Consider the following 24,895-nt stretch of genomic DNA (forward strand, 5'->3'; position numbering starts at 1 on the left):
GGTTGTGTTTGGAGGACCACCCCAAATCAGCGCCCCCAGCCTCCAAATATGGAGGCTCACGGGCTTGATTTGGAGTGGCCTCTAAAAATTATGCAGGCCGAGGCTGGAATGGCGACTCTGCTAGACAGACTTTTTCGGCAGCGACCGCAATATAGGCAGTTACTACAGCGATCCGGGTGTTGTGGCGCAGTTACTGTGTTAGTGGAATGGGTAAGATACTGATCATGCAGCACATGATCTTGGGTTCGATCTGCTGCTACCGTAACTTTTCCTAGAGCAAATAAATATCATTTTTAGATAGTATTTTGATGCGCATCTTTTGTCTTGATACTGCCCTCTTTCGATATGTGTATGATTCCACCCATGGCTACATAAAGAAGTGAGCAAACTAAAACCCAAGAAGCTGACTCGAACCAACCAATCTCCTTGTAGATACCGATTCTAACCTCTTTCCATGTGTGCATGTTTCAACTCATGTGGCTACATATAAGAGTGTTAGCAAATTTTTTTAAAAACCGCAAAGAGCTCCAATGTCTCCTACTGGCCAAGAGCCACAGATGCCCTTCCTAAAGCAAGTGATCCCGGGTTCGATCCACTGCATACCCCAATTGTCCATTTTTTTCCCATGAAGTTAGAATTAGTCAACCTTTGTTAATGTTTCACCATTTATTAATTAGGTTCAGCGACAACACTTGGTAATTTTGGTTAAACATGTGTCCAGGATGGAGAAACAAGTAAATAGTGTGATTGGCCAAAAATCATTATTGAAATTAACTTTGCAATCTTAAAAACAAGCGGTTAAATTAGCCAAAGTATGCTCAGTTAATAGTCCCTCTGTCCCAAAATAAGTGTCATGGTTTTGGTTCAAACAAGTCCAAATTTGAACTAAAACCACACAGTTATTTTGGTTAAACGTGTGTCCTGGTTGGAGAAAGAAGCAAACAAAGTGGTTTGACCCAAAAAATCCATTAGTGGAATTCCCTGGGCAATCTACAGTATTACACTAGGAAAATACTTTACTCCCCATGGAGCATCTTTCCTGCCGAAGGAAAGCATCGTAAAGGAGTGAATCACATCGAGCTTCTATACCCAAAATCATCCTGCAGCAAATGCTGCATTTGCCTTAAGTACCATTCCATTGCCTAAAAGATAAAAGACTGAAGCTTGAGAACCCTACTAGCCTAACAGACAATCAGCCACGAAAAGATGACTGAGATGACTTGTAGCAAATCAATACCAGAAAAGAATCAAAAAATCTCTACCAGAAAATCACGTAATCCGGTAGCAAAAAATGCTAGACAGGCGAAAGAAAATCAAGGCTTTATTCCTCGACAGTCTTCAAGCCATCTCTGCTGTTCCATCTTCAGCAACCCTATTATGTTTCGTCTACTATCCTCTGTTTCTTTCCCCCATGCAGCATGATACTTACTAATGATAAGCACATAAAGCATGGACGTCAGACATAAACTAAACAGAGCAATACGGAATCGATTCCTCGGCTCCACGCAATGCAGTGAACTTCCAGTTTCCCCGTGTCTCACTGCAAAGACGGGTGAACAACGCAGGTCGCTTCCCACAGGCATGCAATGACAGTGCACCATATGATTTCCTCTACCACTAGAATAACAGGAGCCGCGTCGTTCTGGCAAAAGCAGGCAATGCGGAGCACACCAAAAACAAGAAACAGAGGCCGGGCGAACGGCTAGATCCTCACCGACGTCGGAGACCTTGGGGACCTTGCCGATCTGAGTGGTTATCTTGCCGGCGGCGAGCATCTCCTTCTCCCTGGACGCCCCCCTGGAGGTGGACGGGGACGGCCTCTCCGTGTGCTTCTCGAGCGCCTCCTTGATGCGCTTCCGGTCCATCTCCGCGGCGCCGCCGAATCCCCGGTCCCTGTAGGCTGCGCCGCTCATCCCCCGCGGTCGGCCCGAGCCCCTGCTTGCGGGAAGCCGCACGGCGCGACGTGTCGGCGCTCGCAGGCTGGACTAGGGTTTGAACTTCTTGGCTGCGCAGGTGGGGGAGGAACGAGATGGAGAGGAGAGAGAGAGAGATCGGAACGGTGACGAGGCGCGGGGGAGGGGGAGGGAGAGCGTGGGCGGGCGGATGTTGTAATTACGGCAAGCGCCCAGGGGTTTCCTGCAAAGATGACACGCCAGCCATGCAAGATATTTTTACTCCACTGTTGGGCCCTGAAAAATAAATAAAGAGAAGCTCCCTCAAAAGCCAAAAGCCCAACTGCTTCCCAGCATCCACTAAAAAAAACTGCTACCCCTAAAAAAAACTGCTTCCCCTCAAATAAAAAAAAAAGCTGCTTCCCAGCAATACCGTCCGGTTCAAAAAAAAAAACTAACATTTTATTGAATATGAAGTATTTAGACAAATCAGCTCGTCAATACACGATGCTTAAAAAAACTCGTCAATACACAACTTTGACCACGAATTTCTTATATAATCTATTTTTAATTATGAAGTATAGAGACAAATCAGCACATGTGATTCTCAAGCGTTCGATAGAAATATCTTGAAAAATACATGTTCCCAGGTGAAAGGAGGACAAGCCTCCAATTTCATCTATAATATCTAGGAAAATATAGATAGTCAAAGTTTTGAATGATTGATGAGTTTTCTTCCGAGCACAATGTAGACGTTACGACACTCCGTACACACAAGTGTGCATTGTTTTGTATTTGTCGTTGCGACAGATTGTGATAACCCATTTGATCGAACCTTTTTTGCAAAAGAAAAAGAAGTTTGATTAGCTGAGTGCAATCCGTAAAAAAATAGTTTCATAAAAGCACTCCCACGCGCGGACCCAGACGGACGCACGATTTGTCTTTTTTTATTTGTTTGGGTCGGCCGCTCGCTCGGCGTCCGTCCTATTTTTTGTTTGGGTCGATAGTGCGCTCGCGCTGAACCATATTTGCCCGAGCGGCTGGCTTGCCGTCGTTTTTAAATCAATATGCACACATTTTGCATAGTTTCACAAGCAAACAAATATAGCATAGTTCCACAGCCCAAATAAATATATCATAGTTTACAAGCCGAATAAAAAATAATTTGTCTCTAATCCATTTTAAAAAAGATACATCTACTGATTGCCAACATGAGCCCACATATACTCCACCAAATCATCTTTGCAATTGAATGTGAGTTTCTCGATCACGCATTCGATGATGAAATTGGGCGAATTGTGCAAGTGTTGTCGCTCCTCCATGCTCAGGCACAACATTGTCATCGTAGAACTGAAACCCTTGATCGTAGATACGTTCCTGGCGCTCGACCTCTATGATCATATCGTGCATAATCACACAAACATTCATCACCTCCCACAACTTCTTGATGCTCCAAGTTCTAGCAGGATACCGAACGATGCCCCATCGAGATTGCAGAACACCAAAGGCACGCTCGACATCCTTCCTAGCACCCTCCTGCTATCTTCACAATAGTGGTCCACTGATGATAGTTACCGTCAGCTTGGTAGTGTCCATTGTTGTAGTTGTGGCCGTTGATGTTAAAATTCACCGGCGGGTTGTTGCCTTCAACAAGCCTTGCAAACACCGGTGAGCGTTGAAGCACGTTGATATCATTGTGCGATCCGGTCATGCCGAAGAAAGAGTGTCGGATCCAGAGATCTTGTGAAGCCATGGCTTCAAGTATGATAGTGCAAGCCCTACATGGTCCACATACTATCGTTTCCAAGCAGAAGGACATTTCTTCCACTCCTAGTGCATGCAGTCTATACTGCCAAGCATCCCTGGGAAGCCATTGCTGGCATTCATCACTAACAAAGCGAGTTGTATCTTCAGCAGTTGGCTCTCTCAAGTACTTAGGGCCAAACACTGCAATCGCAGCCTCGCAGAACTTGTACATGGAATCTAGGCACGTAGACCCGCTCATATGGATGTACTCATCAATGAGATCACCGGGCACTCTGTATGCAAGCATCTGAATAGCTGCAGTGCATTTTTGATAAGAGGAGAAGCCAATCTTTCCAAGGGCATCCTCCTTGCACTCGAAATACTTATCGTATTCGACCACCCCGAATACGGTTGAAAACATGCCTAGCCATACGGAAACGGCGTCGGAATTGGTGATGTTTGAATAGTGGGTTGGGTGTCTCAATGTCGTGGTGGGTGCACGGCAGATGACAGAGGATGGCTAAAGAGAGGAGGCGTCTCGAGGGCACCGGTGGGCTCCAGAGGTGAGGTCGGCATGAGCGAGCATGGGACGCAAGACATACCCAGATCCCGGGCTCTCCGGAGAGATAACACCCCTAGTCCTGCCGAGGTTGGTTTATATGATATGGTACAGAGTTGCTCCTAGAGCTATTCGGAGGAATAAGGAAGACATGCCAAGGCTTAGGTTGTTCCCTCTCCCTGGTTCATGTGTGTTCTACTAATCGTCTCTCGTTGTCTATCTGCCCGCGTACATGGAGGCCTCCTCGGGGGTTTTATAGGTCAACCCCCCAGGGCTACAATGGTAAAGTTACAAGGCCGTGGGGCCGGGTTGTCATTGTCCGGGGAGCCGGCACTGGGACCCGCCGGGTGTCAGGGCTCGTCGGGTTCGTCGGGCGAGGGGCCCATGTGCTAGGGGGCACCGTTCGCCGACTTGTCGAATGTCACGGGGTGGCCGGGTCGAGTCGGCTACAGTGGCGCTCCGCCTGGTCGCGTTGGCGTCAGCAGTGACGGTAGGCGTACTGTAGCCATGCCGACCTCGGTCAGCAGAGTAGGTGTGGCACTGTTACCACGCCTCTGTCGGTCAGAGGAGTTGGTGGGGCACTGTTGCCTCGCTCATCTCTGAACAGAGACTCGTCCCATCGTATGACTAGGATGGGACGGGCGCCGACCCGTGGTCGGGTGGAGGAATACGCCACGGAGCAGCTAGCTTATTGGGGAAGTCTTGATGCGCCGGGTTCTGCCGGCTTGCGTAAGCCGGCAGGGCCAGGTTGTCGTTTTGGTTGTGTCGAAGTGTTCAGCCAGGTTGGCGGACTTGGCCGGGTCACGGGACTCAGCCAAGCGCCAGCCGGACTGAGGGGCGATGCTGGCTCCGGTGTTTTGAAAAAGATCTGGGTTCCGTTGCCTGCCCGGGGTTCATCCCCTCGACATTAGTCCCTGAAGCTGTGAAGGTATGCCGGCTTCGAGTGTGTAGCGACCCGACCTGAAACGGTCAAGCCTCTGTGCTTAAGTGTCATCCCTGGATCGGTATGCTGGCACACATAGTACTCGAGGATTTATAACAGAGGTAAATCACATATATAACATAATGTAAATACTATTACCTCAATCCATATAGCGGAAGTAACATCAAATTTGTGAAGTTCCCAACAACACCAACGACAAAGTTGAGTGTAGACACCGTAACCCTAACGTATCACTTATTCGTCGTAAGATTCCTGCAACATGAGACGTTGCAGCCACAAAGGGTCAGTACATTGAATGTACTAGCAAATTCACACGGTAGAGCAATGCTGAATAATGGCTATCACTACATGCATATTTGCCTGGTGGAGGCTCTATGGTTAACATTTGCATAAAGCTATTTTTTTCCTACAGCAAAGGAATATATTTTATTTTACTACAAAGTTTGTTGAAAATTATTGAGAAGGTACCCCCAGCTCAAATCCCAAAAGTCACCAAATCATTAATAACCCAACAATTTCATTAAAAAGAGAGATGAGATCAACCAATAATTCAAATACCAGATACTCAAGATGTCCATAACCGGGGACACGGCTAATCATGATTAGTTTATACACTCTGTAGAGGTTTGCGCACTTTTCCCACAAGACTCGATCACCTCCCTTGAAGTCCTCGCACTGCCTGGTGTTTGAGAACGGGATGACCGAGACACAGTCTTTCTTAAGCATTTACTCTCTACTCCGGGTGGACCGGTACACCTACTATCCCCCTACATCTGCTAGTCCACCTCTTCAAGAGCTCACACGACTTACTCAACTATGCCAGAGCCCATAATGGCTTGTGGCTGCACATGGAAGTTTCTAGTATGAATAACCTTATGATCCCTTTGAGCCTGGGTGGCATTCCGTAGGGTAATCACGCGGGTACTCCGGGATTCCCTTGGGCAAGCACTGGGTTCTTCAGGTGCCCGGGCAAACCACTGGGTGCTCCAGGGTGCTCCCAACCAATCCACCAGATGTGTATTAAAGTAGCCACCTTAAGTTTCCCTTAGTTAACAATATCTCTCTCATCTTTCATGAATTCTCTCAACCAAACCACGTCTACGAGCATAGCATAGTAGTATAAGCATAACATAGTAACACCCAAGGGTTTGAATATAAGACGATAAGTTCCTACCTCATTGAGGGTTGAAACTAATTAATGCATAAAAACTGGGTATGAAAAATATGATCAAAGTATGAACTTGCATGTACTATTGATGAAGATCCTTCACACTCATAACTCCTGATAGTTCTACTCATCACTCCCCGTTCAATCTATCGTAAGCAATCAATAGTAACCACACATAAGCAATCATGCAAAAGAATCGAAGAAAAGATCTCGAAAAACTTCGAAAACAAGCAATTAACTCTTGCAACAGAAAAAAATTCTAGCAGTACCAAAATCGAGTGAATTTTGCCTTATCAAAAAGTTTAGGTTAAGAGCTTTGATTTGCAAAAAGAATCAATTAAATCGGAGTTATGAAACTCGAGTTATGAACAAAAGAAGTTTGAATTCAAATCTATTTGAAACCAAATTTTAAACTTTCAAAAATATGTTTAAGTTGGTTATCTGGATACAGGGGATCATAACAAAGAAGTGAGCGTTGGTTTTGTTGGATTTGGACAAACGAGCAAAAAGTTGTGATCGTTTGAAGATCAGGGGCTAAACTGCGAAGAAAATATTCACAGATGGGTCCCTGACCGAAAATAAACAAGCTAACGAACGTACGTTCGCTACAGAAGAATAAGCGACGATTTCGTACGCTATCGAGGCTAAACTAGTGAGCATTCTCTATTTAGAGAATAACGGTTCGAAACAAAAAAAACTAACACATCTAATCCTAGCCCTAGATCTACGATCGAACGGGCGAGGGCGGGCGGTGGCTTACCGCGGCAGCGGCGGTTGTCGGCGGCGAAGAAGACGGCAGCGGCGGCGGCGGCTGCGTGCAGGTAGGCGGCTCCGGTCGTCCTCTAGCTCGGGCGAAACCACGGGGAGGCGCGACTCGATGAGACGAAGGCGATGGCGGCGGCGGCGTAGTCGAGGGTGGCGGCTGCGCGAGCGGGCGGTGGCGGCGACTGTGCGGCGGTGGCGCGAGATGCGGCGCGGTGCAGAGGAGAGAGGGGAGAAACGAGCGGGGGCGGCGCTATATAAAGGCCGGGGGCGGCGGACAGCTTGCGGGAGGGGCCAGAGGGGTCCGGAGGTGGCACAGACGCCGAGGCCGGCGCGGCAACGCGCCGTGACGACGGCGGACTCCCGAGCGGAGTCCCGCTCACGGACGGAGGCGACGAGCGAGCTGGGCTGGGCCGCGGCCTGGCGGGCAAGCTGGGCCGGCCCGGTTCGGTCGGAGAAAGTTTTTTTTAATAATTTTACAAACAATAATTAAAAGAAAAGGCAAATAAAATAAAAATATAATATAGGCATATTATATATCAATGTTTTCAGAAAAAGATTTTCTACAATATGAACATTTTTCTAGCATCAAATAAAATCCGTAAAAATTTAAATAAAGCAAACAATGCTACTGGTTTATTTAAAAACCAAATAAAAATATTTAAAATACCAAAATAATTCCAAATTTATTTCTCTCCAATTTTCTATTGTAGGGAATCATTTTACCCTAATTTCCATAAATTTAATTTTGGAGAAAAATAGTTTTTGAATAAAAACCCAAATAACTCCAAATTGAAAATAATTTCAAAGGGACTTTAAATTTGATTCTTTTAAACTTCCAACTCATATTTCATATGATTTGAAGAAGTCATTTTATCCTCACTCATGAAAATCATTGAGTTGCAAAAAGTTTCTGAATTGGAAATATTTCCAAATGGAATTCGGATCTTTTCAAAACCCCTTTTCATTTAATTAAATGGAAGAAGTCATATCATCTTCTCTCTAGAGTTTTGTATTTGAAAAGAATTTGAATTCATGGAGATCATAAATGAAAAATGAAAGTTTGGGAAAGTACTTTTATTCCCTCTCATTTAACTTACATAAAGTTTCAAATTACACTCCATTTCACACAAGCAACCATACCACAATCAAACAATCAATCAAAACTATTTATTTAATATAACATTCCGAAATCTAGAATTTTGAGATGTTACAGAGTGGGTGGGCCTTCGTACTTTTCCCCCCTGAACGGGCGTTTGTTGATTAAGCCTGAGACCGTCGGGTCCGGCAACACCCACTGTGTGCCGCCTTCCGGAAGCTGGATCGCAACATCCCTGTAGGATTGAAAGTGGGGGTGATTAGATTACTTGACCAAATAAAAACCTAACCTTTTCCCAATTTTAATTCTTTGCAGATTTTAGCAGCTTAGCACTAGTCAAGCAATCAACCTACACATGCAATTCTAAGAATATAGCAGCGGAATGTAAATCATTGCATATGAAGGTAAAGGGAAGGACTTTGGAGGGAGCAAACGCAATGTTGACACGGAGATTTTTGGCATGGTTCCGATAGGTGGTGCTATCGTACATCCACGTTGATGGAGACTTCAACCCATGAAGGGTAATGGCTGCGCGAGTCCACGGAGGGCTCCACCCACAAAGGGTCCACGAAGAAGCAACCTTGTCTGTCCCACCATGGCCATCACCCACGAAGGACTTGCCTCACTTGGGTAGATCTTCACGAAGTAGGCGATCTCCTTGCCCTTACAAACTCCTTGGTTCAACTCCACAATCTTGACGGAGGCTCCCAAGTGACACCTAACCAATCTAGGATACACCACTCTCCAAAAGGTAATAGATGGAGTGTTGATGATGAACTCCTTGCTCTTGTGCTTCAAATGATAGTCTCCCCAACACTCAACTCTCTCTCATAGATTTGAGTGGTTCTCTCAGAAAATGAATGGTGGGAGTGTAGGCACGTTCTGATGGCTCTTTCCGTGAATGAACAATGGGTGGAGGGGTACATATAACCTCCACACATAATCTAATCATTACACACAGATTCCCAATCTCGGTGAGACCGAATGGTGAAACTCGGTCAGACCGATTCAGGTCAAAATATGAACGTTAGGCTTTTCGGTGGGACTGATATGATCAACTCACTGGGACCGATGCACTAGGGTTAGGACATAACTTAATCTCGGTGAGACCGATCACATGAACTCGGTGGGACCGATTTCATTAATAGGCACACATTTGGTTGGTCAAACTCGGTGGGACCGATTCGCTCATTTTGGTGGGACCGAAATGTTACAAACAGGAAACAGGGAGTTTGCATTGCGAACTCGGTGTAACCGATCGCTCATTTCAGTGGGACCGAAATGTTAAGAAGGAAAACAGAGAGTTTGCAATCCCATCTCGGTGAGACCGAGATCCCTATTGGTGAAACTAAAGTGATTAGGGTTTGTGGCAGTGGCTATGTCAAATGAACTCGGTGGCGCCGGATATATCAAATTGGTGGGGCCGAGTTTGACTTTTAGGTTTAGGACATACGTGGAAATGAGATAGTTGTTGAGGGTTTTGGAGCATATCACTAAGCATTTTGAGCAATCAAGCCATAAGCAACACCTCATTCCCTTTTAATAGTATTGGCTTGAAGTAAATATGCCCTAGAGGCAATAATAAAGTTATTATTTATTTCCTCATATCATGATAAATGTTTATTATTCATGCTAGAATTGTATTAACCGGAAACATGATACATGTGTGAATACATAGACAAACATATAGTCACTAGTATGCCTCTACTTGACTAGCTCATTAATCAAAGATGGTTATGTTTCCTAACCATAGACATGTGTTGTCATTTGATTAATGGGATCACATCATTAGAAGAATGATGTGATTGACATGACCCATTTCGTTAGCCTAACACATGATCGTTTAGTATGCTGCTATTGCTTTCTTCATGACTTATACATGTTCCTGTAACTATGAGAAATATGCAACTCCCGTTTACCGGAGGAATACTTTGGGTACTACCAAACGTCACAACGTAACTGGGTGATTATAAAGGAGTACTACAGGTGTCTCCAAAGGTACATGTTGAGTTGGCGTATTTCGAGATTAGGTTTTGTCACTCCGATTGTCGGAGAGGTATCTCTGGGCCCTCTCGGTAATGCACATCATTATAAGCCTTGCAAGCAATGTAACCAAATGAGTTGGTTACGGGATGATGCATTACGGAACGAGTAAAGAGACTTATCGGTAACGAGATTGAACTGGGTATTGGATACCGACGATCAAATCTCGGGCAAGTAACATACCGATGACAAAGGGAACAACGTATGTTGTTATGCGGTTTGACCGATAAAGATCTTCGTAGAATATGTAGGAACCAATATGGGCATCCAGGTCCCGCTATTGGTTATTGATCGAGAATTGTTCTAGGTCATGTCTACATAGTTCTCGAACCCGTAGGGTCCGCACGCTTAACGTTACGATGACAGTTTTATTATGAGTTTATAAGTTTTGATGTACCGAAGTTTGTTCGGAGTCCCGGATGTGATCACGGACATGACGAGGAGTCTCGAAATGGTCGAGACATAAAGATTGATATATTGGACGACTATATTCGGACACCGAAAGTGTTCCGGGTGATTTCGGAGAAAACCGGAGTGTCGGAGGGTTACCGGAACCCCCCCCCCCCGGAGAGTTAATGGGCCACATGGGCCTTGGTGGGAAGAGAGAGGGGCGGCCAGGAAGGGCCGCGTGCCCCCTCTCCCTCTGGTCCGAATTGGACTAGGAGGGGGGGCGGCGCCCCTCTCTTTCCTTCCCCTCCTCTCCCTCTTCCTTCCCCTCCTAGTAGGAGTAGGAAAGGAGGAGTCCTACTCCTACTAGGAGGAGGACTCCTCCTCCTGGCGCGCCCAACAAGGGCCGGCCGGCCTCCCCCCTCCCTCCTTTATATACGGGGGCAGGGGGCACCCCATAGACACACAAGTTGATCTACGGATCGTTCCTTAGCCGTGTGCGGTGCCCCCCTCCACCATATTCCACCTCGGTCATATCGTCGCGGAGTTTAGGCGAAGCCCTGCGCCGGTAGAGCATCATCATCGTCACCACGCCGTCGTGCTGATGGAACTCATGCCCGAAGCTTTGCTGGATCGGAGCCCGGGGATCGTCATCGAGCTAAACGTGTGCTGAACTCGGAGGTGCCGTATGTTCGGTGCTTGGATCGGTCGGATCGTGAAGACGTACGACTACATCAACCGCGTTGTCATAATGCTTCCGCTTACAGTCTACGAGGGTACATGGACAACACTCTCCCCTCTCGTTGCTATGCCATCACCATGATCTTGTGTGTACGTAGGAATTTTTTTGAAATTACTATGTTCCCCAACAGTGGCATCCGAGCCTAGGTTTTATGCGTTGATGTTATATGCACGAGTAGAACACAAGTGAGTTGTGGGCGATATAAGTCATACTGCTTACCAGCATGTCATACTTTGGTTCAGCGGCATTGTGAGATGAAGCGGCCCAGACCGACATTACGCGTACGCTTACGCGAGACTGGTTTCACCGCTACGAGCACTCGTTGCTTAAAGGTGACCGGCGGGTGTCTGTCTCTCTCACTTTAGTTGAACCGAGTGTGGCTACGCCCGGTCCTTGCGAAGGTTAAAACAGCACCAACTTGACAAACTATCGTTGTGGTTTTGATGCGTAGGTAAGAACGATTCTTGCTAAGCCCGTAGCAGCCACGTAAAATTTGCAACAACAAAGTAGAGGATGTCTAACTTGTTTTTGCAGGGCATGTTGTGATGTGATATGGTCAAGACGTGATGCTATATTTTATTGTATGAGATGATCATGTTTTGTAACCGAAGTTATCGGCAACTGGCAGGAGCCATATGGTTGTCGCTTTATTGTATGAAATGCAAACGCCCTGTAATTGCTTTACTTTATCACTAAGCGGTAGCGATAGTCGTAGAAGCAATAGATGGCGTAACGACAATGATGCTACGATGGAGATCAAGGTGTCGCGCCGGTGACGATGGTGATCACGATGGTGCTTCGAAGATGGGGATCACAAGCACAAGATGATGATGGCCATATCATATCACTTATATTGATTGCATGTGATGTTTATCCTGTATGCATCTTATCTTGCTTTGATTGACGGTAGCATTTTAAGATGATCTCTCACTTAATAATCAAGAAGTGTTCTCCCTGAGTATGCACCGTTGCGAAAGTTCTTCGTGCTGAGACACCACGTGATGATCGGGTGTGATAGGCTCTACGTTCAAATACAACGGGTGCAAAACAGTTGCACACGCGGAATACTCAGGTCATACTTGACGAGCCTAGCATATACAGATATGGCCTCGGAACACGGAGACCGAAAGGTCAAACGTGAATCATATAGTAGATATGATCAACATAGTGATGTTCACCATTGAAACTACTCCATCTCACGTGATGATCGGACATGGTTTAGTTGATTTGGATCACGTGATCACTTAGATGACTAGAGAGATGTCTGTCTAAGTGGGAGTTCTTTATTAATATGATTAATTGAACTTAAATTTATCATGAACTTAGTACCTGATAGTATTTTGCTTGTCTATGTTTGTTTGTAGATAGATGGCTCGTGCTGTTGTTCCGTTAAATTTTAATGCGTTCCTTGAGAAAGCAAAGTTGAAAGATGATGGTAGCAATTACACGGATTGGGTCCGTAACCTGAGGATTATCCTCATTGCTGCACAGAAAAGTTACGTCCTAGAAGCATCGCTGGGTGCCAGGCCTGCTGCTGATGCAACTGACGACGTTAAGAACGTCTGGCAGAGCAAAGCTGATGACTACTCGATAGTTCAGTGTGCCATGCTTTACGGCTTAGAACCAGGTCTTCAACGACGTTTTGAACGTCATGGAGCATATGAGATGTTTCAGGAGTTGAAGTTAATATTTCAAGCAAATGCCTGGATTGAGAGATATGAAGTCTCCAATAAGTTCTATAGCTGCAAGATGGAGGAGAATAATTCTGTCAGTGAACACATACTCAAAATGTCTGGGTATAATAATCACTTGATTCAACTGGGAGTTAATCTTCCTGATGATAGTGTCATTGACAGAATTCTCCAATCACTGCCACCAAGCTACAAGAGCTTCGTGATGAACTATAATATGCAAGGGATGAACAAGACTATTCCCGAGCTCTTCGCAATGCTAAAGGCTGCGGAGGTAGAAATCAAAAAGGAGCATCAAGTGTTGATGGTTAACAAGACCACCAGTTTCAAGAAAAAGGGCAAAGGGAAGAAGAAGGGGAACTTTAAAAAGAACAGCAAGCAAGTTGCTGCTCAAGAGAAGAAACCCAAGTCTGGACCTAAGCCTGAAACTGAGTGCTTCTACTGCAAGCAGACTGGACACTGGAAGCGGAACTGCCCCAAGTATTTGGCGGATAAGAAGGATGGCAAAGTGAACAAAGGTATATGTGATATACATGTTATTGATGTGTACCTTACTAATTCTCGCAGTAGCACCTGGGTATTTGATACTGGTTCTGTTGCTAATATTTACAACTCGAAACAGGGACTACGAATTAAGCAAAGATTGGCTAAGGACGAGGTGACGATGCGCGTGGGAAATGGTTCCAAAGTCGATGTGATCGCGGTCAGCACGCTACCTCTACATCTACCATCGGGATTAGTTTTAGACCTAAATAATTGTTATTTGGTGCCAGCGTTGAGCATGAACATTATATCTGGATCTTGTTTGATGCGAGACGGTTATTCATTTAAATCAGAGAATAATGGTTGTTCTATTTATATGAGTAATATCTTTTATGGTCATGCACCCTTGAAGAGTGGTCTATTTTTATTGAATCTCGATAGTAGTGATACACATATTCATAGTGTTGAAACCAAAAGATGCATAATTGATAATGATAGTGCAACTTATTTGTGGCACTGCCGTTTAGGTCATATCGGTGTAAAGCGCATGAAGAAACTCCATACTGATGGGCTTTTGGAATCACTTGATTATGAATCACTTGGTACTTGCGAACCGTGCCTCATGGGCAAGATGACTAAAACGCCGTTCTCCGGAACTATGGAGCGAGCAACTGATTTGTTGGAGATCATACATACTGATGTTTGTGGTCCAATGAATGTTGAGGCTCGCGGCGGGTAACGTTATTTTCTCACCTTCACAGATGATTTGAGCAGATATGGGTATATCTACTTAATGAAACATAAGTCTAAAACATTTGAAAAGTTCAAAGAATTTCAGAGTGAAGTGGAAAATCATCGTAACAAGAAAATAAAGTTTCTATGATCTGATCGTGGAGGAGAATATTTGAGTTACGAGTTTGGTCTACACTTGAAACAATGTGGAATAGTTTCGCAACTCACGCCACCCGGAACACCACAACGAAATGGTGTGTCCGAACGTCGTAATCGTACTTTACTAGATATGGTGCGATCCATGATGTCTCTTACTAATTTACCGTTATCGTTTTGGGGTTATGCTTTAGAGACGGCCGCATTCACATTAAATAGGGCACCATCAAAATCCGTTGAGACGACGCCTTATGAACTGTGGTTTGGCAAGAAACCAAAGTTGTCGTTTCTTAAAGTTTGGGGCTGCGATGCTTATGTGAAGAAACTTCAACCAGATAAGCTCGAACCCAAATCGGAGAAATGTGTCTTCATAGGATACCCAAAAGAGACTATTGGGTACACCTTCTATCACAGATCTGTGGGCAAGATTTTCGTTGCTAAAATCGGATCCTTTCTAGAGAAGGAGTTTCTCTCGAAAGAAGTGAGTGGGAGGAAAGTAGAACTTGATGAGATAACTGTATCTACTCCCTTGTTGGAAAGTAGTTCATCACAAGAACCGGTTCCTGTGACAACTACACCAACTAGTGAGGAAGCTAATGATATTGATCATGAAACTTCAGATCAAGTTTCTACTGAACCTCGTAGGTCTACCAGAGTAAGATTCGCACCAGAGTGGTACGGTAATCCTATTCTGGAAGTCATGTTACTTGACCATGATGAACCTACGAACTATGAGGAAGCGATGATGAGCCCAGATTCCGCAAAATGGCTAGAGGCCATGAAATCTGAGATGGAATCCATGTATGAAAACAAAGTATGGACTTTGGTTGACTTGCCCGATGATCGGCAAGCCATTGAGAATAAATGGATCTTTAAGAAGAAGACTAACGCTGATGGTAATGTAACTGTCTATAAAGCTCGACTTGTTGCGAAAGGTTTTCGACAAGTTCAAGGGGTTGACTACAATGAGACTTTCTCACCCATAGCAATGCTTAAGTCTGTCCGAATCATGTTAGCTATTGCTGCATTTCATGATTATGAAATTTGGCAAATGGATGTCAAAACTGCATTCTTGAATGGATTTCTGGAAGAAGAGTTGTATATGATGCAACCAGAAGGTTTTGTTGATCCAAAAGGTGCTAACAAAGTGTGCAAGCTCCAGCGATCCATTTATGGACTGGTGCAAGCATCTCGGAGTTGGAATAAACGTTTTGATAGTGTGATCAAAGCATATGGTTTTATACAGACTTTTGGAGAAGCCTGTATTTACAAGAAAGTGAGTGGGAGCTCTGTAGCATTTCTGATTTTATATGTAGATGACATATTATTAATTGGAAATGATATAGAATTTCTGGATAGCATAAAGGGATACTTGAATAAAAGTTTTTCAATGAAAGACCTCGGTGAAGCTACTTACATATTGGGCATCAAGATCTATAGAGATAGATCAAGACGCTTAATAGGACTTTCACAAAGCACATACCTTGACAAAATTTTGAAAAAGTTCAAAATGGATCAGGCAAAGAAAGGTTTCTTGCCTGTGCTACAAGGTGTGAAGTTGAGTCAAACTCAATGCCCGACCACAGCAGAAGATAGAGAAAAAATGAAAGATGTTCCCTATGCTTCAGCCATAGGCTCTATCATGTATGCAATGCTGTGTACCAGACCTGACGTATGCTTAGCAATAAGCTTGGCAGGAAGGTACCAAAGTAATCCAGGAGTGGATCACTGGACAGCGGTCAAGAACATCCTGAAATACCTGAAAAGGACTAAGGATATGTTTCTCGTATATGGAGGTGACAAAGTGCTAGTCGTAAATGGTTACGTTGATGCAAGCTTTGACACTGATCCGGACGATTCTAAATCGCAAACCGGATACGTGTTTTTATTAAACGGTGGAGCTGTAAGTTGGTGCAGTTCTAAACAAAGCGTCGTGGCGGGATCTACATTTGAAGCGGAGTACATAGCTGCTTCTGAAGCAGCAAATGAAGGAGTCTGGATGAAGGAGTTCATTACCGATCTAGGTGTCATACCTAGTGCATCGGGACCAATGAAGATCTTCTGTGACAATACTGGTGCAATTGCTTTGGCAAAGGAATCCAGATTTCACAAGAGGACCAAGCACATCAAGAGACGCTTCAATTCCATTCGGGACCAAGTCCAAGTGGGAGACATAGAGATTTGCAAAATACATATGGATCTGAATGTTGCAGACCCGTTGACTAAGCCTCTCTCACGAGCAAAACATGATCAACACCAAGACTCCATGGGTGTTAGAATCATTACTATGTAATCTAGATTATTGACTCTAGTGCAAGTGGGAGACTGAAGGAAATATGCCCTAGAGGCAATAATAAAGTTATTATTTATTTCCTCATATCATGATAAATGTTTATTATTCATGCTAGAATTGTATTAACCGGAAACATGATACATGTGTGAATACATAGACAAACATATAGTCACTAGTATGCCTCTACTTGACTAGCTCATTAATCAAAGATGGTTATGTTTCCTAACCATAGACATGTGTTGTCATTTGATTAATGGGATCACATCATTAGAAGAATGATGTGATTGACATGACCCATTTCGTTAGCCTAGCACATGATCGTTTAGTATGCTGCTATTGCTTTCTTCATGACTTATACATGTTCCTGTAACTATGAGAAATATGCAACTCCCATTTATCGGAGGAACACTTTGGGTACTACCAAACGTCACAACGTAACTGGGTGATTATAAAGGAGTACTACAGGTGTCTCCAAAGGTACATGTTGAGTTGGCGTATTTCGAGATTAGGTTTTGTCACTCCGATTGTCGGAGAGGTATCTCTGGGCCCTCTCGGTAATGCACATCATTATAAGCCTTGCAAGCAATGTAACCAAATGAGTTGGTTACGGGATGATCCATTACGGAACGAGTAAAGAGACTTACCGGTAATGAGATTGAACTGGGTATTGGATACCGATGATCAAATCTCGGGCAAGTAACATACCGATGACAAAGGGAACAACGTATGTTGTTATGCGGTTTGACCGATAAAGATCTTCGTAGAATATGTAGGAACCAGTATGGGCATCCAGGTACCGCTATTGGTTATTGATCGAGAATGGTTCTAGGTCATGTCTACATAGTTCTCGAACCCGTAGGGTCCGCACGCTTAACATTACGATGACAGTTTTATTATGAGTTTATAAGTTTTGATGTACCGAAGTTTGTTCGGAGTCCCGGATGTGATCACGGACATGACGAGGAGTCTCGAAATGGTCGAGACATAAAGATTGATATATTGGACGACTATATTCGGACACCGGAAGTGTTCCGGGTGATTTCGGAGAAAACCGGAGTGTCGGAGGGTTACCGGACCCCCCCGGAGAGTTAATGGGCCACATGGGCCTTGGTGGGAAGAGAGAGGGGCGGCCAGGAAGGGCCGCGCGCCCCCTCTCCATCTGGTCCGAATTGGACTAGGAGGGGGGGGGGCGCCCCCCTCTTTCCTTCCCCTCCTCTCCCCCTTCCTTCCCCTCCTAGTAGGAGTAGGAAAGGAGGAGTCCTACTCCTACTAGGAGGGGGACTCCTCCTCCTGGCACGCCCAACAAGGGCCGGCCGGCCTCCCCCTCCCTCCTTTATATACGGGGGCAGGGGGCACCCCATAGACACACAAGTTGATCTACGGATCGTTCCTTAGCCGTGTGCGGTGCCCCCCTCCACCATATTCCACCTCGGTCATATCATCGCGGAGTTTAGGCGAAGCCCTGCGCCGATAGAACATCATCATCGTCACCACGCCGTCGTGCTGACGGAACTCATCCCCGAAGCTTTGCTGGATCGGAGCCCGGGGATCATCATCGAGCTGAACGTGTGCTGAACTCGGAGGTGCCGTACGTTCGGTGCTTGGATCGGTCGGATCGTGAAGACGTACGACTACATCAACCGCGTTGTCATAACGCTTCCGCTTACGGTCTACGAGGGTACGTGGACAACACTCTCCCCTCTCGTTGCTATGCCATCACCATGATCTTGCGTGTACGTAGGAATTTTTTTGAAATTACTACGTTCCCCAACATGGCTTTCCTATGGACTCAATGTGATCTTGGATCACTAAAATGAAAATGTAGAGTCTTGAGATTGTTGCAAATATGTGTCCTTAGCATTTTGAGGGGTCCACATCTCTAGTCCATGCCATGCCAATCATTGAACTTTCTAAAATGATCATTTTGAAAGAGCATTATATAGTTCTGTAAGTGCATCTAGTGCCACCCCTAGTTGGTTTTGGAGTATTGACGACAAACCTGGTTGAGGGACTAATGTGTTTGTGAGAATTGCAGGATAACACAGGTAGTAGTCCCTCATTGATTCGGTTTACCTACCGGAGATGACCCCTAAAAATGTGTGAAGACATTGAAGACAGTGGTGGTCTGTGAAGATATTCACATTGAAGACTATGACATGAGAAGACATTGAGTGAAGATTATGGAGCACGAAGACTTAGTTGTTTTGTTGTTTCCTTTTCTTCTTTATTGAGTCATAGGAACCACCGCACTATTATGTGGGGTCCAAGTGAACAAAGTCAGAGTGATTGTAGTGATGCTCAACCAAATCCTATGTCTTCGAGCGAAGACAATGAGAGCAAATCTTATCCAGAGTCGGATAAGTCAACTTTACTTGTAGCCCAAGTCAAGCTGTCGCATGTGTTTGAAATCTGACCGTTGCGACACGTGTCAGTTCCTTAGTGACCTAGGGTCATTTCGGACAAATCAGGTCAGGTTGCCCAGTGGCTATAAATAGCCCACCCCCTACACCATAAATTGGTGGCTGCTCAGAGTTAGATACGGCTTTTGTTGTTTGAGAGCAACCCACCTCCGAAACCTTTGAGAGAGAAAATCCTTGCGAGGACAAAGCCCAAACCACCCAGAGCCCAGAGAGTGTTTGACATCATTGAAGTCTTTCTGTCCGCGTGATCTGAAGACTTGTTACACTTGAGGACTGTGAATCCTCCAGCTGGTTAGGTGTCACGTTCTGAGCATCCAAGAGTCATTGCGGATTGCCGGTGAACGAAGTCTGTGAAGGTTTGGAAGTCTACCTTGAAGACTTACCAGAGTGATTGGGCGGGGACTAGGTGTCCTTAGCTCAAGGGGAATAAGGTGAAGACGCGGTCTTCTGAGTTAAATCTCAGCCTCCTTAACCAGATGTATAGTTGTCACAGCAACTGGAACTGGTCGAACAAATCACTGTCTTCCTGAAGCTACTGGTTCTATCTCTCACTTCTCTTTACTTATAGTTTGTCTTCGTGAAGTCATTGCCTGCTTGCATAATCTGTTTGACTTCACTGTTTGACTACATGTCCTGATTGGCTTCATACTATCTTCCACCCTGATCCTTACTACCTAGCTGCTAATAGTCTTCGTGCTTTCACTTCATTGAATACTTGACTATGGCTTGTCTAGTGTAGTCTACCTTCCGCTGCATACAAATAGTGTTGTTTCTCCTGGTTGTCTTTGAAACTCCCATGTTTTGAAGACTTCCATAAAAATCGCCTATTCACCCCCCCTCTAGTCGGTAACTAGCACTTTCAATTGGTATCAGAGCAAGGTACTCCCTTGTTCTGTGTGATTCGGTTTAACCACCTGGAGTTTAGCTATGTCGACTGTAGGGATAATCAAGGTCTCCGCTGTGTGTCCCATCTTTGATGGCACTGAATATCCCTACTGGAAGAATAGGATGCGCATGCATCTTGGAGCCATTGATGTCGATCTGTGGTATGTCATCAAGAATGGCGTTCCCAAGACTGGTGAAGGTGTCACCTCCGCTGATGTGAAGAAGTTCATTCAACTGGACTCTACCGCCAAGAACATCATCTGTGGTCATCTGACCAAAGGGCAGTATGGCCATGTGAGCGCTCTGGAAACGTCGAAGCTAGTCTGGGACTGGCTCTCCAAGGTCAATGAAGGCTTCTCAACACAGCGTGATCAACGAATCAGTACTCTTTGCAACCTCTTCAACCGCTTCAAAAGACACGACAACGAGAACGTCCAGCTCATGTTTGATCGCCTCACTGATATCACCAATGAGCTCCGTGCACTCGGTGCAACTAACATTACGAAGCATGAAATTGTGAAGACACTGCTGAGATCTCTTGGCAGCTCATTTGACACCTTAGCCCCGATGATACAAGAACACCCTGATTTCAAGACACTCGATCTGTCTGACATACTCAAGAGGCTCAACACACATGAGTACCAGCTATCTGAGAAATGAGATATCTATGGCCCCAACTACGGCCGAACTCGTGCCTTGAAGGCAAAGGCCGCGGCTTCCTCATCTGGAGAAGAATCTGACTGCAATTCTGATGATCCTGAAGACATTGGAAAGGAGCTTGCTATGCTTGTGAAGAAGTTCCAGAGATTCACTAGGAAGAAAAACTTCAGAAAGTCTTCACGATCCAGCTCAAGGGACGATGAAGCTTCCACCTATGACAACAAGAAAAGAACCTGTCACAAGTGCAAGAAACCTGGCCACTACATCTCTGAATGTCCACAGTGGGACAATGAGAAGAAGAAAAAGAAGAGCAAAGAATATGATTCTGATGACAAGAAGAAGAACAAATCCTCAAAGTCTTCTTCCAAATCTTCCTCTAAGTCTTCATCACACAAGAAGAGCTCATCAGGCAAGGCACGTGCTTTTGTTGGCAAGGAAATGGATTCAGAGGAGGAGTCTGCTTCTGAGGAGGAAGTGGTGGAGTCTTAGGAGGAGTCTGACTCTGGTGTCGCAAGTCTGGCTCTAGCTACAGCGTACGTTGCCAAGTCCATCTTCAACACTGAAGATAATGACTCCGTCACCAACACTAATGACGAGAACGACTCGGCTCCCACCTACTGCTTCATGGCACATGGTGCCAAGGTAAACTCTCGCGATGCTTACTTTCAAACATCAAGTGAAGATGACTCTGATGGTGAATCCAAACCCAGCTACAAAAAACTTGCTAAAATTGCAACTGAACAACATAATGCCATGGAACATATTCAAAAATTGTTAGAAAAAAGCGATGACCTGTTGGACGCGGAAATGACTAAGACTCAGTCCTTAATTGAAGACATAAAAAATCTTCAGGTTAAGTACCAGGAACTTGAAGGTCGTCATGAAACCCTCTCAACATCTCATGAAAAGCTTTCCTACGATTATCTTCAAAGGAAGCAGGAACTTGAGAAATTGAGATCGGATCATGAAGATCTTCAAAAAGAGAACGAGTCACTTCACGCTCAACAGATCAGTCTCGCTCAGGAAGGATTTGAACCACCATGTCTAAAATGCATTGAGCGTGATAACGCTGCCTCTGTTGCTGAATGTTCTACTACTACTCCTGTTGCAATATCTTCAACTGCTGATGTGGTAACTAACCCCTCTATTGAGGATACCACTACTATTGCTGATGAGAATGCCAGGTTGAAGACACTGCTTGAGACAGGGATGTACAAAAGCCTCAAAGGGCATCAGACATTATGTGATGTCCTCGAAAAGCAGATTCTGAACCGAAACCTTAGAAAAGAGGGTGTTGGGTTCGAGAGGAAAATGAATGTTGATGGGTCGTACTGGAAGCCTGAGCAGTACCCCAAAACCACCTGGGTTACTGCAAAGGAACCTCCAGCAGATCCATCCACCTTATCTGGCTTCACTTGTGCTAACCCAATTGTCATTGATGAATCCTTTGATGCAAACTATAAATTGTTTAAGAATCAGAATGGCGAAGTGTTTGCCAGGTATATTGGTACTAACTGCAGGAATGGGTCACCTATGAAGAAGATATGGGTACCCAAGAGTTGCCTTGAGAATCTTTCTGTGAATGTCATCATGACACCACCTGTGAAGAAGACAAACCCCCTACCAAAGGCGTCATACGTTCCAAAAGCTTCATACAGACCAAGGACTCATCTGAGTCACCCTAACGTCAATGTTTTGCAGGAAAATCATACTCAGACCCATGAATATGAGCGTGTTTCATTAAACCGCTATGTTCATAGAACCAAGAACTTTTCTGCTTATTCACATGAGTATTATTCACCCCCTGCAAGGCTATTTACTAGGGCTCGGAAGCCAAAATTCTCATATGCTGCACTTAGACTCATTGCTTCTAAGCCACCCCTCAAGATGTGGGTGGTTAAGAAAACTTAACTCTCTTTTGCAGGGAAGGTCTCCAGCCGGAAATCAAAAGCATCCAAAGCTAATGCTGGAGACCTTAAAAATCTTGCTGGGCGCAAGATAAAATGCCCAAATAGTCTTACTATGTATTCCATTCCATATTTTCTTGATACTCATCCTGTCTATCCTAACCAAGACCTGGATTTCCATGTTCCACTTGTTCGTCAAATGTTTCTTCTTCACAACTCGCTTGGTGAAGCCTATTCCACAAACTGCATTGCAGGCTACGACACCTCGTGCTTCAGAATGGATTATGGACAGTGGATGCACTAATCACATGACTGGCGATCAAAGTCTTCTGATGGATTCAACGTTGCGTCCATCAGACAAGAGCCACATCACATTTGCTAACACTGGTAAAAGCAAGGTATTGGGTCTAGGTAGAGTTGCAATATCAAGGGATCAGCACATGGATAAAGTGATGCTTGTTGAATCCCTTGGTTTCAACTTAATGTCTGTCTCAATGCTTTGTGACTTAAACATGATTGTGCTATTTGGAAAATATCGCTGCCTTGTACTGATGGAATCTGACAAGTCTCTAGTCTTTGAAGGATATCGAAAAGATAATCTGTATATGGTAGATTTCTCAGTAGGTCCACAAATGGCCGTGTGTCTTCTAGCAAAAGCTTCAGAATGCTGGCTTTGGCATCGAAGGCTAGGGCATGCTGGCATGAGGAACTTGCACACTCTCGCGAAGAAGAAGCATGTTGTGGGCATCGAAGGCGTCAAGTTCAAGAAGGATCATTTGTGTGGCGCTTGCGAAGCTGGAAAGATGACAAGAGCCAAGCATCCCTCGAAGACAATCATGACCACGGCTCAACCCTTCGAGTTGCTGCACATGGACTTATTTGGCCCTACTCACTATTCCACTCTCAATGCTACTGCTTGCCTCTATGGCTTCGTCATTGTTGATGATTACTCTCGATACACTTGGGTGCATATAATCCTCTACAAGACTGAAGTGCAGGATGTCTTTAGATGCTTTGCCAACCGTGCCATGATGAACTACGGTGTCAAGATCAAGCACATCAGAAGCGACAATGGCACTGAGTTCAAGAACACTGGCCTCGACCTCTACCTGGATACCATGGGTATCACTCATGAGTTCTCTACTCCTTACACACCTCGGCAGAATGGCATCGCCGAGCGCAAGAACAAAACTCTTATTGAGATGGCCCGAACGATGCTTGATGAGTACAAGACTCCACGGAAGTTCTGGCCTGAAGCCATTGATACTGCTTGCCACATCATCAACCGCATTTATCTTCACAATTTTCTGAAGAAAACATCCTATGAGCTCCTAACTGGTAAGAAACCCAATGTAAGCTACTTCAGAGTATTTTGGTGCTAGGTGCTGGATCAAGGATCCTCATCACACTTTAAAATTTGCACCGAAAGCACATGAAGGTTTTATGCTTGGTTACGGAAAGGATTCGCACTCCTACAGAGTCTTCAACCTCTTTCACTATAAAGTGGTTGAAACTGTGGATGTGCGGTTCGATGGGACTAACGACTCACAAAGAGAGCACCTGCCAAATGTGGTAGATGAGTTATCCCCTAGCGAGTCAATCAAGCAAATGGGAACGGGAGAAATCATACCCTCTGAGAATCAGGCTGAAGAAGAACTGATCGTTTCTGCTTCCACTCATCCTGAAGACCATGCTCAACCTGAAGATAATTTTCCAAATGATGACATTGATCAGAATGAACAAAATATTCGTCGTGCTCACCCTCGTGTTGCAAATGAAGTACAGATTGAGAAGATGATCGATAGCCTCAATGCACCTGGTCCACTCACTTGTTCAAGAGCCACACAAAGAGCAACACAACTCACCAATTTCTGTGGACACTTTGCATTCGTCTCAATCTCAGAACCCACGAAAGTGACTGAAGCCTTCATGGAACCTGAATGGATTCAAGCCATGCAAGAAGAGCTTCAATAGTCTGAGTTGAACAATGTGTGGGAACTGGTCAAGCGCCCTGATCCTCGGAAGCACAATATCATTGGCACCAAATGGATATATTGCAACAAGCAAGATGAACATGGTCAAGTGATCAGAAACAAAGCTCGTCTAGTTGCTCAAGGCTACACTCAAGTGGAAGGCATTGACTTTGATGAAACTTTTGCCCCTGTGGCAAGGCTTGAAGCCATTCGCATACTGCTTGCCTATGCAAATCATCACAACATTCTCCTATATCAAATGGATGTGAAGAGTGCTTTTCTCAATGGAAAGATAGAAGAAGAAGTATATGTTGCACAACCTCCTGGCTTTGAAGATCCAAAACATCCTGATAT

At 44.9% G+C, this 24,895-nt stretch overlaps 1 protein-coding gene across 1 annotated transcript in view; it reads right to left on the bottom strand.

The window, feature by feature from the left end:
* Positions 1-2,089, bottom strand: part of LOC119339394 (putative casein kinase II subunit beta-4) — a 6,737-nt gene extending 4,648 nt beyond the window's left edge. The window contains exon 1 of the mRNA XM_037611475.1: positions 1,715-2,089. Within this exon, the coding sequence (XP_037467372.1) occupies positions 1,715-1,913 (199 nt within the window). The 5' untranslated portion in view covers positions 1,914-2,089. The remainder of the gene's footprint in view (positions 1-1,714) is intronic.
* Positions 2,090-24,895: the final 22,806 nt, after the last annotated feature.

This window comes from Triticum dicoccoides, chromosome 1B, assembly GCF_002162155.2.
Source record: "Triticum dicoccoides isolate Atlit2015 ecotype Zavitan chromosome 1B, WEW_v2.0, whole genome shotgun sequence".
In the NCBI taxonomy this organism is placed as follows: Eukaryota; Viridiplantae; Streptophyta; class Magnoliopsida; order Poales; family Poaceae; genus Triticum; species Triticum dicoccoides.